Source organism: Dendrobates tinctorius, unplaced genomic scaffold, assembly GCF_039654945.1.
Source record: "Dendrobates tinctorius isolate UK_male_01 unplaced genomic scaffold, ASM3965494v1 ptg000158l, whole genome shotgun sequence".
Taxonomy (NCBI): Eukaryota; Metazoa; Chordata; class Amphibia; order Anura; family Dendrobatidae; genus Dendrobates; species Dendrobates tinctorius.
Window position 1 is genome coordinate 3035690 of NW_027361825.1, and position 18669 is coordinate 3054358.

The 18669-nt window shown below is 47.1% G+C and overlaps 1 protein-coding gene across 3 annotated transcripts in view; it reads right to left on the reverse strand.

Moving 5' to 3' along the window:
- Nucleotides 1-18669, reverse strand: part of SLC44A4 (solute carrier family 44 member 4) — a 91308-nt gene that overhangs the window by 45402 nt on the left and 27237 nt on the right. For 2 of the 3 annotated variants that reach the window (XM_073548780.1, XM_073548781.1), the window contains exons 2-3: nucleotides 8402-8450; nucleotides 8193-8266 (exon numbers count right to left, since the gene is read on the reverse strand). The exons of the other annotated variant lie outside the window; for it this stretch is intronic. In XM_073548780.1, coding sequence (XP_073404881.1) covers nucleotides 8193-8266; nucleotides 8402-8450 — 123 coding nt within the window. The remainder of the gene's footprint in view (nucleotides 1-8192; nucleotides 8267-8401; nucleotides 8451-18669) is intronic. 3 annotated transcript variants of the gene reach the window in all.

Here is an 18669-nt window from a genome sequence, read left to right on the forward strand (position 1 = left end):
ATTGCTAAAATCCGCACCCATTAAAAAAAACCCTTGACTTATGGATATGGGACGGACCCCTACTCCATCTTAAAACCACCATAGCTACAGTAAACCTAGGCACTAGAATAAATACACAACACATTATTTTGGTTGTCAAAATGGCCACAGCTTTATTTAAATCACAGGATTAAAACAATCACAGTAGGAGTCAGGTGAAGTGCTAGTACATTGGGATTCACAAGTACTGTGATATTCCCAGCTGTCTGACATACAGAACCAGGACAGACAGCCATAAAGGGGCGGCACGCACTGGCTTGCCATTCAAGCAGATCCAGTAAACTTTCAGGGCACCAATGACCCTATTATCCTCACTCCTGTGCTTAACCACTGTGCCCGTCCCTGATTGACGTTACCATTACAACGTCCTTGAGGCTCGCCACCAAAGCCGAGCCTGTTCACCACCATGAGGTTTTACATCCTCTATTAGGTAAAATGAGTCCACCTTAACTCGTCTGCAACTTCCACCTGACACCTAAACCGCAAAGCTGTGGCGGGTTATAAATTCACATTTGACACCATTTTTTTTTTTTTTTTTTTAATAAATCACTTTAGTAAACTTATAAACTAGAAGTCCCTGCAAAAGCATTAAGGGAACTAACTTGGCAAACCTCCGACTCACAAAGAGTCATCCTACAGCACTCTGGAGAGGAAAAACCCCCTATGGAGGAAACCTCTAGGGAACCATGGCTGAAGGATGGCCCTTCCCTTGGGCTTAGAAGGTTAATGCTGTTAACTCTTTATAGCCATGATAAAATTGAACCTGGAACAAAATATACAATGGTAATTTCAAAAATACAATAAAGCATTCATCATACAAGCAATAATTAAAACATTTTAGGATAATGATTATAAACAGGGGCGGGAGAGCGGGAAATGCTTCCTCCTGTTTATCCTGTGTAAGAAAGTGGGAAAGAGACAGATTTCCTGTTCTATATAAGCCCCACCCTCCTCAAAGTAACCCCCCAGGCACAGACATACTGTGCTTCTTACTCTGAAAGCAGCATCACTCTTGCTTTAAATCTACACCACTATACCAAAAAAACTGCAGGAGTAAAGGTCCACCCATCCCCAAGTCATGTCCTCCTCCGCCTATGGCTCCAGTGGTTTCTTTCAGCACTTATCAGAGCTAGAGAAATGCTTCCAGGTTTCATGTCACCGAGGCTAGCCACCTCCTGACACATACAGGTGCTTCTCACAAAATTAGAATATCATCAAAAAGTTAATTTATTTCATTTCTTCAATACAAAAAGGTGAAACTCATATTATATAGAGCCATTACAGACAGAATGATCTATTTCACGTGTTTATTTCTGTTAATGTTGATGATTATGGCTTACAGCCAATGAAAACCCAAAAGTCACTCTCTCAGTAAATTAGAATAATTTACAAAAAAAACCTGCAAAGGCTTCCTAAGGCTATGTGCACACATTGTGGATTGTTGTGCATAATTTTCTGCACGGAATCTGCAGGTCAAAATCTGCGCGTTTTTTATGCGGATTTCGCATGTGTTTTTACACCTGCGGATTCCTATAATAGAATGGGTGTAAAAATGCTGTGGAATCCGCACAAAGAATTGACATGCTGCAGAAAAAAACCGCTGCGTTTCAGCACGGATTTTTCTGCAGCGTGTGCACAGCAAATTTTTTTACCCATAGAATAACATTATACTGTAAATCACTTGCGGATCTGCAGTGGATCCGCAGCAAATCCACAACATGTGCACATACCCTAAGCATTTAAAAGGATCCGTCTGTTTCAGTAGGCGCCACAATCATGGGGAAGACTGACAGATGTCCAGGAGGCAGGCACTGACACACTCCACAAGGAGGGTAAGCCACAAAAGGTTATTGCTAAAAAAAGCTGGCTGTTCACAGAGTGCTGTATGCAAGCATATTAATGGAAAGTTGAGTGGAAGGAAAAAGTGTGGTAGAAAAAGGTGCACATGCAACTGGGAAAACTGCAGCCTTGAAAGGATTGAAAAGGCCATTCAAATTTTTGGGGGGAGATTCAAAAGGAGTGGTCTGCTGCTGGAGTCATTGCTTCAAGAGCCACCACACACAGACGTATCCAGGACATGGGCTACAAGTGTCGCATTCCTTGTGTCAGGCCACTCATGACCAATAGACAACGCCAGAAGCGTCTTACCTGGGCCAAGGAGAAAAAGAACTGGACTGTTGTCAGTGGTCCAAGGTGATGTTTTCAGATGAAAGTAAATTTTGCATTTCATTTGGAAATCAAGGTCCCAGAGTCTGGAGAAGAGTGGAGAGGCCACAATCCAAGCTGCTTGAGGTCTAGTGTGAAGTTTCCACAGTCAGTGATGGTTTGGGGAGCCATGTCATCTGCTGGTATAGGTCCATTGTGTTTTATCAAAACCAAAGTCAGCGCAGCCGTCTACCAGGAAATTTTAGAGCACTTCATGCTTCCCTCTGCCGACAAGCCTTTTGGAGATGGAAATGTCATTCTCCAGCAGGACTTGGCACCTCTCCACACTGCCAAAAGTACCAATACCTGGTTTACAAACAACAGTATCACTGTGCTTTATTGGCCAGCAAACACGCCTGACCTTAACCCCATAGGGGTATTGGCAAGAGGAAGATAAGAGACACCAGACCCAGCAATGCAACCAAGCTGAAAAGGCTGCTATCAAAGCAACCTGGGCTTCCATAACACCTCAGCAGTGACACAGGTTGATCGCTTCCATGCCACGCCGAATTGATGCAGTAATTGATGCAAAAGGAGCCCCGACCAAGTATTGAGTGCATTTACTGAACATACATTTCAGTAGGCCAACATTTTGGATTTTAAAATAATTTTTTAAGTTGGTGTTACTGTAAGATGATTAACCGGACCGGTTCTGGAACTGTAGGGGCTGTCACCAGTGTTGCACGAGGAGAGCTTTCAGACCCAGTCGGATCTTTGCACTGGACAGTAGGGGGTGAGTCTGACATAAAAAGGGCTGCACATGGGAAAAGGACAGGAGAATGGGTGGGAAGACGGAGTGCGCAGCAGATTGAGGTGCAGGCCTTGTCAGTGGAGCATCGAGTGAGAGCAGGCCCACCTTTCATATCCCCTGTGACCATGTCTACTGTTCGGTTATAACAGACTGCTAATCCTCCGTTGTCTCACATTCTTGGAGGTGACTCACACTCGAGACCAGTGACTGCTGTGTGCGTGTGGTCTCGCCAAGGACAGGCGACTCCTTACCCGCATATACCGTGGAACAGAGCCACGTTCCGGCGGTATCACCCATTTAACTGAGCCCTATACGAGGAAACTGTGGGAACAGGATCCCACTTAGGACAACAAAGACTCCCCGCTTGCATAGAGAACCGAACCTTCGTCTACTCAGGACAACTCCGGGATGTCACGTGCCGCTGGTGTCGGCGCCACCGTTGGAGACAGAAGCTGCAATTAAGAAGCTGACAGACTCATAAGTTTACTCTCTCTTGAACATTTGCCTTATCCTTGTTCTCTCCATCCAATCTTTCCATACCCACATTGCCCTATACCTTACATCTCATACTCCCTCTCTCCCTGCGTGGAGTTTGACCCTGTTAATAAATTTGTTAACTCTTGATCTGCCTCCTGTCCATGATGACATCCCGATCCCTGCAATTCTACATTATAAAGTTGGAAGCCTTTGCAGGTGTTTTTTGTTAATTATTCTAATTTACTGAGATAATGACTTTTGGGTTTTCATTGGCTGTAAGCCATAATCATCAACACTAACAGAAATAAACACGTGAAATAGATCACTGTCTGTAATGACTCTATATGAGTGTCACTTTTTATATTGAAGAACTGAAATAAATTAACTTTTTGATCATATTCTAATTTTGTGAGAAGCACCTGTATCTTCCATGATCTTGCCAGCATCTTCCTTACACACTATACAGGGATTAACCTCAGTTGTTCTCCGAAAAATGGGATAATTTTAATCTAGTTTATAAATAATGGGGTTTATGGCTATTGGTGAAATTTGCATTGTAAGGGCTGGTAGAGAAAGTGTTAATTTAATTTCTGATTAGGAACAAGGAAGCTTGGCTAAACAGCAGCATGGGGATGGCTGCACATCTATTCTACATTTACATCTCCTGGTCTCCAGTTCTGCAGCTTGGGGATTGGAGATTTCACAGTAAATTCCTCCACATTATGATGGAAGTCATCTATAAACTGATCTGAAGACTATGAATACATAATAGAGGCTTGAAGCGCCAGGTCCGACTCTTGCTTTTACTCTGCCCATGTGTCCCCATGAGGACACTCCCAGAGAGGTCGATTACGCAAGCTAGAGGGGGCTTCTTAGTTTTATATCTTTTTTTTAATTTCTTTTTATTTCTTCAAATAATAAGCTACAACCATTTAAAAGGGAACCGTCACTTGCAATAAATAAGTATTTTTTTACCTGGTGTAAATGCTGCTGTTCTCCTGAATCCGGCGATGTTATTCTTGTGCTCCTGCGCCTCTCCGTTCCGGAGATATGGCCTCATCTTCCCAATATGTGAATCTAGTCTTTGTTTACCAAGTGGGCCATGTCCCAGTGAAGACACCCACAGAGTTGAGGACCACACCCACTTGTATAACAAGAATTTGTTTACTAACAAGGAAGAGGAGGCCATATCTTAGTAACGGAGAGGCGCAGAAATAACAGAAAAACTACACCAGGATTTAGGGAAACAGCGGCATTTATACCAGGGGGAAAGATTATATATTTATAACAAGAGACGGGTCCCCTTTAAATGTAAAAGGAAACCAGGTGTGGTGGGACATGTCATGGTGAGTGCTGTGATATCCCATATCTGCACTTTTACAGGTAGGTCCATATATATTTGGACAGAGACAACATTTTTCTAATTTGGGTTCTAGACATTACCACAATGAATTTAAAACAAAAGAATTCAGATGCAGTTGAAGTTCAGACTTTCAGCTTTCATTTGAGGGTATCCACATTAAAACTGGATGAAGGGTTTAGGAGTTTCAGCTCCTTAACATGTGCCACCCTGTTTTTAAAGGGACCAAAAGTAATTGGACAGATTAAATAATTGTAAATAAAAAGTTCATTTCTAGTACTTGGTTGAAAACCCTTTGTTGGCAATGACTGCCTGAAGTCTTCACGTCATGGACATCACCAGACGCTGTGTTTCCTCCTTTTTGATTCTCTGCCAGGCCTTCACTGCGGTGGTTTTCAGTTGCTGTTTGTTTGTGGGCCTTTCTGTCTTTAGTTTAGTCTTTAACAAGTGAAATACATGCTCACTTGGGTTGAGATCAGGTGACTGACTTGGCCGTTCAAGAATATTCCACTTCTTTGCTTTAATAAACTCCTGGGTTGCTTTGGCTTTATGTTTTGGGTCATTGTCCATCTGTAGTATGAAACAACGACCAATCAGTTTGGATGCATTTGGCTGGATCTGAGCACACAGTATGGCTCTGAATACCTCAGAATTCATTCGGCTGCTTCTGTCCTGTGTCACATCATCAATAAACACTAGTGACCCAGTGCCACTGGCAGCCATGTATGCCCAAGCCATCACACTGCCCCCGCCGTGTTTTGCAGATGATGTGGTATGCTTTGGATCATGAGCTGTACCACACCTTCACCATACTTTTCTCTTTCCATCATTCTGGTAGAGGTTGATCTTGGTTTCATCTGTTCAAAGAATGTTCTTCCAGAACTGTGCTGGCTTTTTTAGATGTTTTTTAGCAAAGTCCAGTCTAGCCTTTTGATTCTTGATGCTTATGAGTGGCTTGCACCGTGCAGTGAACCCTCTGTATTTACTTTCATGCAGTCTTCTCTTTATGGTAGATTTGGATATTGATACGCCTACCTCCTGGAGAGTGTTGTTCACTTGGTTGGCTTTTGTGAAGGGGTTTCTCTTCACCATGGAGATTATTCTGCGATCATCCACCACTGTTGTCTTCCGTGGGCGCCCAGGTCTTTTTGCATTGATGAGTTCACCAGTGCTTTCTTTCTTTCTTTCTTTCTTTCTCAGGATGTACCAAACTGTAGATTTTGCCACTCCTAATGTTGTAGCAATTTCTCGGATGGGTTTTTTCTGTTTTTGCAGCTTAAGGATGGCTTGTTTCACCTGCATGGAGAGCTCCTTTGACCGCATGTTTCCTTCACAGCAAAACCTTCCAAATGCAAACACCACACCTCAAATCAACTCCAGGCCTTTTATCTGCTTAATTGAGAATGACATAACGAAGGGATTGCCCACACCTGTCCATGAAATAGCCTTGGAGTCAATTGTCCAATTACTTTTGGTCCCTTTAAAAACAGGGTGGCACATGTTAAGGAGCTGAAGCTCCTAAACCCTTCATCCAATTTTAATGTGGATACCCTCAAATGAAAGCTGAAAGTCTGAACTTCAACTGCATCTGAATTGTTTTGTTTAAAATTCATTGTGGTAATGTCTAGAACCAAAATTAGAAAAATGTTGTCTCTGTCCAAATATATATGGACCTAACTGTATGCCAGTCACGGGGAACCCCTCATCTGACTTTATGCCCAGCCTTGCTCGGATGGATCCTTTGAAGTGTATACTTTGGGAGGCTGGGATTTGTAGTCCTCCATAAGGTCCTTGTTATCTTCTAGGATAGTTCTTTGCATCAGGCCCTGATCGTTTATTTCTCTATATACTTTTCTCGGGACTTAATCTACATCAGCAATCGAGCCTCTCCGCTGTGACGTATCGGTAACACACAGACGAGGCGTTATGTTTACCCAGCTCAGATAGGCTTCTTTCCCTGCGCTAGTGGAGCCTGGTGTGACATGACACCAAGTTCAATGTATAAGAATCAGTCCTCTTGTTTCCAACCATTTTTTGTACTCTAAAGTCAGGGAGGTGCACTGAGCCTCATACCTCACTATTGCCACCATAAGGGTATATGGGGGCTGCTTCTCCTCCTTTCTTTTGGAGGAGACCATGGTTTGGCATATTATCCACCATTAACCAAAAGTCAGATTTACTGGCTGATTTTAGGATGATTTTCAGATGGAGGTCACCAAATAATTAAGGTAGGGAGAGGGAACATTTGGACTCTTAGTTTATACCCCGATCACTGGCATCAAGTCTACTAGCCCTTTCTCGCCTCCCAGGGGAAAGTTGGGTGCGATTATTTGGCCGACCGCAATCTCGTGAGTATGGTCACCATGTTGTAAGGCCTCTTAAAGGGACAAATATTGGCTTGCAGGGTAGCTGCCTCCAATAGGTGGCACTAGAGCGCCAGATTTCATTATTTTGGAAGAGAACTAATTTGCATATCAATTATTAATGAATTACCAGAGAGGTTTTTGTTTCCATGATTCCGGTATGGTTTTCCAGACTTAAAGACCCTGGTGAGATTCTCACCTCCGCACCCCTGACACCGGTGCCTGCTGTGTACTGTGTGAATATAGCCATACGTAAGGGTAGGAGTGAGGCTGTTATCACTCAGCGCCCGCAGATAAACGTATCTCTGTCTGATAACGGTAACAGGCTTATGGCGGACATTTTTTTCGCAGACGCACAGTAGTTTTCATATTTTCACTGCAAATTATCGCAATGGTGATAAGGCTCAGCGGTGATAATAAGCCACTACTGATCCCTTGGCAACATGTACATGCATGGTCTGTTAAAGACGTAATATCCCTTTTCCATTTTCTGGTTCAGTGTATGTACCTTTAAAAAAAAAAAAAAAAAGACGTTAACTGCGAAGTTCCTGAGAACTTTATTTGATTCTCCTCTGCCCCACTCCCTGTCCTGCGACACTCCTGATCATTCGCCAAGACGCTGTTCTTTGTTATCCACCACAAGCCTGGATTAAGTCCAGGGACTCTAATCCTTGGAGCCCTGGGTTATTGGCATCAATATACATGGGCAGCGACTCTGGATGGTCTCCATGTAATCAGACACGGTCCTGCCTGGAGCTTCGGGCCCCAAGATACAGAATATGGGGTAATACACGGTCTGTCGCCTATTTCTTATAAGACTTTATAGACAGAAGTCATGAAGAAGCGTGGCAGCGTTGGCCACCTTACGGCCATATTCACACATGGTGGAGATGTCCAGGTTTTCGCTGGACTTCCAATAACATCAGTCAGTGTTCTCCCTATTATACAATTTCTACGTGACTTTTTTTTATTTTTTTTTTTTTATTTCCATGCTTACCCAGAACTCCGACTACAATGTATCCAAGAATGAACACCATGAACAGGACACAGCAGATGATGTCTGTGCAGCCCCTGCACGAAGAATGGAGACAGACAGTAAGACCAAACACATATCGGCGGTCTCCTGGATGTGCCCACTGGATGATAAATCCAGAAACCAGGGTCACGGGGTGAACAGCTATGATGCCGCAATGACAGATCACTCACCGATTTTTGATAGGTCCATTAAATTTTGGGTCATATTTTTCTGGTTCACCTGTGAGGAGAAGAAAGAGGGGTTAACAGATGGAGACTGAAGACATTGGTAGGAGACGAATATGGTGACCTGGCATTTTTCATGGTTGATGTTCCCTTACGATCCTTCTCACTCCCGCTTTATCCCACACTTAGCATAGGGAGGATAAAGGGGTCTCTACCACCTGGCTCTATGTACCATAAATCTGTCTTCATACACAGTATATTGTTGAAGGGGCCGCTATTAGCCTTTGTCTGGCCCTATCCAGGGGTCTACTTGCCTTGGGAAATCGTGGGCTGAAGAACTATTGGACCCTTCTGTCCGCATCTAGGGGCTCCATTGTTGCTCTATGTAATGGTCCTGCTCTGGCCATAAGATTTTGTACCCCAAACATTAGATATTTTGTAGTTCGTACATTGATTTACTTCTGATATTGGGAAATTCCGACGCTGACTGTGTAATGTATGACGTTGCCCCCTGGGATGACTCCCCGGGCGCTTCCTCCGCTTTCTTCCTTGTCACAGGGCAACGTTATCGTCAGAGAAATGTGTTAATTGCACCATATTTACCTCTCTTATCAGCTAATTATGAGGGAAATTGTACACTTCACCTTGAGGCCTGTTTACAACCTTGATTTGTCACATCCCCGGCTGGGAGTTTATGACATGTATTTTCTTCAGGTATGGAACATCATGGCTTGTTTAGACACACGTCCGGCAGCTTGAAAATGGGAGGAGAAACAGTCTAGTGTCGAAGGTCAGGCAAATTGAACAAATTACCACAGGGCCTCCACCAGCCTCACAGCGGTCCTGAAGATGGACACTGTGTGATTGATGCGCACATGGTGTTGTGCCCGTTTTTGACAAAAATGTTTAAGGGGTCAATGTCTTTAGGCTCATATCCACTGTGAAGATCGGAGGTTGTGAGTTGTAATAATCACAGACAGGTTAATGCTGCATTTTTTTTTTTTCCTTTCGTCCATGGTTTTAAAACAACTCTGGGTAGATGGCCAAAATATATTGCCTCTTTGTTGACAAGATCCCCACCGAGGAGCAGGTAATTCCAGGTGATACTTTTGGTTGTCCCACAGCTTTTGAATCTCCTGCCAGTATAGTCTGTAGTCACAGCCCACTCTCCTCCAGATGACAGATAAGACCGTAGCACATGTATCCAACGCCAGCCAGCAGCAACAGTCTTTAAGATAGTTCATTAAATCCAGACAACAGATCCTACGATCGTAGCAGGGACAACCATGCTAGCTAGGCAACCAATCTCTCAACTCCATAGGACATCCATAAATGGGAACCAGGACCTCAGCATTAGATCCTCGCCCCTTGACGTCACTGCACCAACTCACTAAACATGTGACTTATTGTTCTCTCTCTACTGGGATCAGCCCCAGAATGGGCATAAGTGTTCACACCTTTCCTCCAAAGCCAACTGTGAATTGGTGGAGGTATGTTCCCCAGGCCAAACATATCACCTAGGACTGCAGGTGAGACCCCTCTGTGGTGAGGACTCCACTAGGTCTACTATCCCCATCCACACAATTGGACTAGTGACAGGGAGAACAATAGCTTGAGGCCCCTGAGACACCAATGAGAGTAACATAATGACCGCTTTCCTTGATTACAAATCTTGGGTCTGGCCTTATGTATATGCATAGGATCCAGCCTGCACATCTTCCTCTGCTTACTGTCACTGAATGGAAACATTGATTTCGGAGGCTGAACTGACAAGCAAGCAAATCTCTAATAAAATACAACAATAAGATTGACATAACTGATGCTCCGAGCTGGAAAAAGTCTGCTACCCCTAGAGCAGCGGATTCCGCTGGCTCTTCTTCTGGTTAGCCAGCCTGGTGTGACATTACATGTGCATCACACAGCAATGATGACATACAGACTGACTAATACAAAGAGGAACTGTGGATGCTGTTGTGGCGCCTCTGAGGGTTTAGTCGCCACAGAGGTACTGCACCTCCTCCTGAGGTGTGGTACCCCACCATCCAGGTAAGGTGGAGACACCTGACCACACTCCAACTCCTGCATCCCACACAACATAGTAGTGTAGCAAAGCACCCTTTGGTGGCTCCCTGCTTGGAACACGAAGAGTGCTGGGAGGTGGTTGGAGTTTAGTTTGCATCAAATGAGCGGGAAGAGGATAGGAGACAGTCACAGGACTCTGAAGAGGAGAGTCTGTGAAGGAAGATCCCCTGAATGGGATGGATGAAGGAAGTGCTGCAGCCGACCTCAGTGACCTGGGTCCGCTGGCACAGGAAAGAGACATTGAAGGAAAACCTAACTCTCTCCATCAGAAAGAAGGATTAGCATGGAACGTAAGGAGAGGAGGACTAAGCATTAGGGTTGGAGGAGAACCCTTCTCAAATGCACAGCGCAAGGCCGGGGTCCGGTCCCCGAGGTTGTATGAATACTAACGGTCCTGCAGCAGACACCGGAGGAATAGAAGTAGTGACCACTTTATTCCCACACAAGACTTGGGGGCACAACAGCAACGATAGTGAGCCGGGACTAAGTAGCAAGGAGTCCCCGAAGCAGGCTACAGCTGTCTGCCGTACAAGTAGAGTTCATAGGACCATCTGACAGGAGGAACTCCAGTGTAACTCAGTACTGAGAGTACTTCACTTTAGGCGCAAAGGGAGACGTTCAGAAAAGGCACATATGTTGGCGGAGTGATGGAAAGGAGTACTTCATCTTGCCTGGAAGTTGGCTGAGCGCCTGACCCGGAGGACACATCATGGATGCGGGCTCTAGTGCCACAACAGAATGTGAGTAAAGATTTGGAACTACATGCCCTGGTGTCCTCAATTTATTCCTGCGTCCACCTGCCCAGCACGGCTACATTCCCTGCGCCCGACACTACACCATCTAAGTGTCACTTCATCTACTCTGCCCTGGGACTACAGCCCTGCCTGTGGAGGGCTATAACATCACTGCTGCACCACACCATCTGTCCCAGAGGATCTGTCTGCAGCGTCGGCTTAACATCTTCATTGCCGAACACCACAGGTGGCGTCCCGACTTATTCATTCACACAGAACATTTACAATGGGCGCCCAGGGCCACGGGCCGGGTCCCAGCTACCTTGACATCTCCCATCGAGGTTCATCGGGACCGGTAACGAGTACCCCACAGCCCTGGGTGTGAGGGCGCCCCAACTTGGCGTCACGAACAGGATGACGAAGCCCGGTGCCACCGAGTTCTGTGTGCCTACGGTTTATTGGACTGAAAAATTAGTGGAACTGTGCAAAAGACCCAATTTGATAGACTGTAAAATGACCGCTAAAAATGGCCGCCGGCGCGGAGAAGAAGGGCGTGACAATATGGGTGGTCCTAAGAAAAGACCGCGAACTGTCCTGGGCCTCCCCTGCCTGAACATCTATGCAACTGCAACATGGCCCACCCCCTCGAGGGGTTCGTATACTGGCCTGGTACGGAGGAGTAGGAAGAAGACGCCGCCCCCCAGAAGGAGGAGCGAGAGCCGGTGGCAGGAAGAGAGTCGAGACAGGAAGAAGAAGAAGGAGAGAACGCCATGATGGAAGGAGAGAGGAGGCCTGAAGAATGAAGGGAGGTTGAGATGAATCTCCCAGGCGCAATGGCTGAAGGCTCCGATCTGGCTTCTGGAATGAATCGACAGCAGCTGGAGGATGAGATAGCCCAGCTGATCACCCGTCTGTGACTAAGGCAGGAGGCGTTATGGAGGATGAACGGGCAGCACGCCCAGGAGGGGCCACCATCCGCGGTACCCCAGTCACCGGTACCCGCCACTGCTGCATCAGATCTCCTCCAGGCAAACCCTGTGGAGCCCGCAGCTGCTGCAAAACCACCGGCAGCGCCTATCACCAGCTCCCCTCTGTCATCGCCGCCGGGTGAGGCCTGCCAGGAGGAGTTGTCCGAGGGCCTGGGAGCCGAAGTGGAGGAAGAGGTAGAGCTCCCGCCTGGACCTGACGCGCTGCGCAGGTCCCACCGGAGACCCCTGCGGACCTGGAGCCGCCATCTGCTCCACCACCGCTGACATCCGGACAGACTACCCCTGTGGATACCCCTGCAGCTGCCCACCGTCTCAAGCCTGCACCGGAGCCGGAACACCGCCAGGAGGCCCCAGGTACGTCTGCTCTCCCTGCACCTGGGAAGGCCCTGGGGTGTACACCCGTGGCAGCATCAGGACAGGTCGTGCTGGACCTTGTCTGGGACCGGAACTCTGATTCCTGTGGGGTAACGCCTGAACCCCTAGCGATAGTGCCCTTGTCCACTGTGGGTAGAAGCCGGACCCGGGAGGAGCGGGAAGAGACAGAGGCCCGATGCCAAGCGATCATCCGCCAGCTGGCAGTCGAACAGAGGGAGAGGGAGCAGCGGAGACAGGCTGTGCAGGGCCCTGATCTGGACCGGAAGGGAAAAGTCCGTACTGGTCACTACGGTCCCCGGGACTCAGCTGGATGGGGACAGGTCCTCAATGTGAACCATGAGCGGGGGTTTGGGTTCATTGCAGACCCCAAGAGGATCAGTGACTTGTTCTTCAGCAGGAGAGATGTGGAGTCACACCTGAGGAAGGGACACCCTGCTAGAGATCTGCAACCAGGGGAATATGTGACCTTCACCCGGCATGAAGGGTTAAGAGGTTGGTACGCCATGAACATCCGCCACATCCTTGAGGATTTTATTGCAGCCTATAAAAAGGAGAAGGCTTATGTACCCCCAGCAGGAATGCCTCCTACAGTAGTGATCAAACCTACCAACGCCAGGCAGGCAACATCTACCCCTGTCGCCCACTCCATGGTACAGGTAACTACACCCGCTGTACCTCAGGCAGCAATTGCAACAGCTGCCACCACCTCGTCCTTTGAGAAACAGTCAACAGGAAAAGGTTGTCCAGAAGTTCTTCCCTGGAAGCAGCAGCCAAAGTCAACAGCTTCCAGTACCCCAGGAGGGGAACACCAACATTAAAGAACATACCAAGCAACTAACTCTGTTACCCAGGAGGGTATTTGCACCATTGCGCCTATTTTTTCTATTTTTCTATTTCTTTTGGTTATCACGATGTTTTCCCTGTTGGTCCAGTTTTGTTGCCCAGTTTTATTGGCAGCGTTTTTCATTCTGAACTGTGGAGATCATGGACACTGAATGATCCGGAACTTTAATGTATATAGTTGCACCTCTTTAGGTGCCCTCTCTTGGTTTTACATAGCTCTTTTAAGAATAAGGACTACCTCACTAAGAATAAGGACATTTCAACACATCTTGGCTGGATCAATGTCTATATTGCACTTATTAATGATGTTTAGCATTTTTGATAGAGAAAGTAAATAGTGAATGTTTTGCAGAGTTTAGATTAATGCTTCAATAAAGAGATGCAAGAATAAAGAATAAAGATTTGAAAGATGTAGGCGATGAACCAGGCATCAGCGGTTATCACTTAAAGTTAATAATAGGAAGTAGAAAATGTGAAAGAAGAGATGAAGAAGAAATGTGTTGATGAAGAATACTTAAAGTGGTAGTGAGTTACTGCCAATAGCACTTTTGAATTAGGTACTGTATTAAAACATAGATAGGTAGTTAAAATTGTTTGCAACGTTCAAGAAACAGTGCCTCTCATATTGAGAAGATTAGAAAAGAATTGTTTACTAAGCATTACAAAAATGTTTGTATGCTCCTGTATTTTGTCAACTTTGTTTTCTTGCAGCTCGCGGACGTGCTGTGTTTAACGGGGGGGTATGTGGTGCCCCTGAGGGTTCAGTCGCCACAGAGGTACTGCACCTCCTCCTAAGGTGTGGTACCCCACCTTCCAGGTAAGGTGGAGACACCTGACCACACTCCAACTCCTGCATCCCACACAACATAGTAGTGTAGCAAAGCACCCTTTGGTGGCTCCCTGCTTGGAACACGAAGAGTGCTGGGAGGTGGGTGGAATTTAGTTTGCATCAAAAGAGCGGGAAGAGGATAGGAGACAGACAGTTAGTCACAGGACTCTGAAGAGGAGAGTTTGTGAAGGAAGATCCCCTGAGTGGGAAGGATGAAGGAAGTGCTGCAGCCGACCTCAGTGACCTGACTCCGCTGGCACAGGAAAGAGACATTAAAGGAAAACCTAACTCTCTCCATCAGAAAGAAGGATTAGCACAGAACGTAAGGAGAGGAGGACTAAGGATTAGGGTTGGAGGAGAACGCTTCTCAAATGCACAGCGCAAGGCCGGGGTCCGGTCCCCGAGGTTGAATGGATACTAACGGTCCTGCAGCAGACACCGGAGGAATAGAAGTAGTGACCACTTTATTCCCACACAAGACTTGGGGGCACAACAGCAATGATAGTGAGCCGGGACTAGGAGTAAGGAGTCCCCGAAGCAGGCAGCAGCTGTCTACCGTACAAGTAGAGTTCATAGGAACATCTGACAGGAGGAACTCCAGTGTAACTCAGTACTGAGAGTACTTCACTTTAGGCGCAAATGGAGATGTTCAGAAAAGGCACATATGTTGACGGAGTGTTGGAAAGGAGTACTTCATCCTGCCTGGAAGTTGGCTGAGCTCCTGAACCGGAGGACACGGCACTGATGCGGGCTCTTGTGCCACAACAGACTGAGTAAAGCTTTGGAACTACATGTCCTGGTGTCCTCCATTTATTCCTGCGTCCACCTGCCCAGCACGGCTACATTCCCTGCGCCCGACACTACACCATCTAAGTGTCACTTCACCTACTCTGCCCTGGGACTACAGCCCTGCCTGTGGAGGGCTATAACATCACTGCTGCACCACACCATCTGTCCCAGAGGATCTGTCTGCAGCGTCGGCTTAACATCTTCATTGCCGAACACCACAGGTGGCGTCACGACTTATTCATTCACACTGAACATTTACAATGGGCGCCCAGGGCCACGGGCCGGGTCCCAGCTACCGTGACATCTCCCATCGAGGTTCATCGGGACCGGTACCGAGTACCCCACAGCCCTGGATGTGAGGGCGCCCCACTGTCACGTAAGAGGCGATTCTCAGGGCTCCTCTTCAGCAGCCCCAGATTATGTTCGTGACCAATGTACTGGGTCCTGCGAATGGCGCACCGTCTCTAATGGCCATCATTGCAGATTTCCCATGATTTACATAATGGATTATAACATCAAATACATGTGTAAAAGTTACACCAAACATGGGAGGGGTCAAGTTTCAGAATTGTCCGATTCCACCAGAAAAATACTGAAATCTTCACTTTCAAAGTTTTTGTTCTTATACAGTAATTATAGTGAGGTTTTCAGATATTTTAGTTCCCTCATTGTCCGCCATCCTCGCCACCGCCCCACCGGACACACTCTTCATTTCAGCCTTTGTCAACGAGATAAAGGCTAAATCTACATTTCCGTGTTTGCACAATCTGTATAATGTGGGTGTGGGACATTACCGTCACCAAGAACAAAAGCACGGAGTAATATTACAGCTCGTGAAAATGCCAAATATAGATGCATGTTCCTCTCCTGGTCGTCAAAAGTAACCTGCCCCTACGTCCCCTTTATTACTTCACCTGCCTCAGGAGTTTTCTCACCTTGCACCTTCCTAACTCCTTGAGTCTTTCTTCATACCCCGAGCTCATAAGCCTTGAGCCTCCTGCCAGGACACATGGAAGGACTTGGGTGTTGGGGGCATATATAGGGTTATGCTTAACAGCGAGTGTGCAGCAGCAATGCTCTGCAGGATGAATAGAGCAATGCTCTGCGCGGCTATCAGTATTGGAGGGGTGGATGATAGCCGTGCAGAGCATTGCTCTATCGGTATTGGAGGGGTGGATTATAGAGCAATGCTCTGCGCGGCTATCGGTATTGGAGGGGTGGATTATAGAGCCATGCTCTGCGCGGCTATCAGTGTTGGAGGGGTGGATGATAGAGCAATGCTCTGCACGGCTATCAGTATTGGAGGGGTGGATGTTAGAGCCATGCTCTGCACGGCTATCAGTATTGGAGGGGTGGATTATAGAGCAATGCTCTGCACGGCTATCAGTATTGGAGGGGTGGATGTTAGAGCCATGCTCTGCACGGCTATCAGTATTGGAGGGGTGGCTTATAGCGCAATGCTCTGCGCGGCTATCAGTATTGGAGGAGTGGATGTTAGAGCCATGCTCTGCGCGGCTATCAGTGTTGGAGGGGTGGATGTTAGAGCAATACTCTGCACGGCTATCAGTATTGGAAGGGTGGATGGATGGTGGAGCAATGCTCTGCATGGCTACTGGTATTGGAGGGATGGATGGTGGAGCAATGCTCTGCATGGCTACTGGTACTGGAGGGATGGATGGTGGAGCAATGCTCTGCATGGCTACTGGTACTGGAGGGATGGATGGTGGAGCAATGCTCTGCATGGCTACTGGTACTGGAGGGATGGATGGTGGAGCAATGCTCTGCACGGCTACTGGTATTGGAGGGGTGCATGCACTTCATGGTTATCAGTATTGCAAGGTGTTAACAGAGAAAAGCTCTGCAAGGCAGTAATGTACGAGAACTACAGCCCACAGATGTGATTTTGTAAAATGTATTATAATGAAAACCCCAAAAGGTGACAGGAAAGAGATCTACTGGGGTCCCTTTCAAATTGCCCCTTACTTTAAAAAGGCTCATTTAATTGCGCTCTTAAGAAATTCCTAAGCTGCCAACAGAAGGCGCCCACTATTCTATATGAATTCCTCTAGCATGCTCAATGGGACCGAATCACAAAAATTAATGAGCCTTGATCATAGATTAGGAAACCTTGAAATTTGTGTGGATGGCCTGGTGGGATCGCAGAGTGTCTCTCTTATAACAATGTTTGCCTGGAGATAAGCGATGAAGTTCAAGCCCCAAGATCGGCCATGAGACAATACACCGACACCTGATGGGTATAACAGATAACCTCACTGTGGGAAAATCAATGTACAGCCTATTGATTTCAATGGGAAAGGTGCAATACTTTGTTTCTCCTGTCGGGGCACTGTAGGGAAATGAAACACTTACTACTAGGTTCCTCCACAATACAAAACTGACCACTGGAGGTCTCAACTGGACTTCGCTTGTTTCTGGGGAAGCCTTTTATTATAGAAGAGGGCTCAATAGTGCAAAGGATTGAGGGATTAGTATAACCCAACTCCTATCTGTAAGCAATCCTGAATGTCAGAGGATACCTACAGCTAGTGTGGCGCCCCTGAGGCTCAGTCGCCACAGAGGTACTGCACCTTCTCCTAAGGTGTAGTGCCCCACCAACTAGGTAAGTTGGGAACTCCTTTCCACACTCCAACACCTGCAAACCACACACAGGATAGTTCAGTAGGTCCGCCTAGCAGCTTCAGGCTGGGGGTAGCAGCGCACCCTTCGTGGAACCCTGCTTTGTAACACGAGATGTGCTGGGAGGTGGGTGGAGTTAGTATAAAAGAGGGGGAAGTAGAGAATTGTAGGTCAGTCTGACGAGAGGTCAGGCGAGAGGAGTTCAGTTCTGAAGTTAGTTTTGAGTTCCGTTTGAATTCAGTTTAGAAAGAGTGCTGCAGCTGCCTCAGTGATCTGAGCCAGCTGGCACGGGAAAGAGAAGAGAAGGAGAAAGACGTAGACCTGCAACAAAGGTTCCATAAGAGGGAGAAGGAACAGTGCGGAACGAAGGAGTAGGAGAACAGAGAGGAGTTGTGGGTTGGAAGAGGAACCCTGCCTATAGGTTCTCAGTGCAAGGCCGGGGCCCGGTCCCCGAGGTTGTATGGACACTTATGGTTCTGCAGCAGACACCGGTGGAGTAGTTGGCTGTAAATGCACTACTCCCATCCAAGACTTGGGACACAACAGCAACCGATTTGCGAGCCAGGACTCTAAGAGGAGTCCCCGATAGAGGCCACATCTGTCTCTCATACAAGTAAGGTTCTAGGAACATTTGACAGGAGGAATTCCAGAGAACTACGGTACTGGAGCTCTTCACATTAAAAGGCACGATAGAGGAGTCGTTCAGGAAAGGCACATGTTGGCGGAGTGTTGGAGAGGAGAACCCTGACTTGCCTGGGAGGTTGATTGAGTCTCTACCCCGGAGGACACGGCACAGGGGCGGGCACCAGTGGGTACCACGAACTGTGAGTAAAGCTTTGAAACTACAAACCCTGGTGTCCTCCATTCATTCGTCGCTAACACCTTCAGCACCGCTACATCTGGGTACCAGCATCTATACCATACTGTGCCTCTCCTCATCCATTGCACCCACACTGCCCTGGGACCACAGCGCCACCTGTGGGGAGCTACACCATC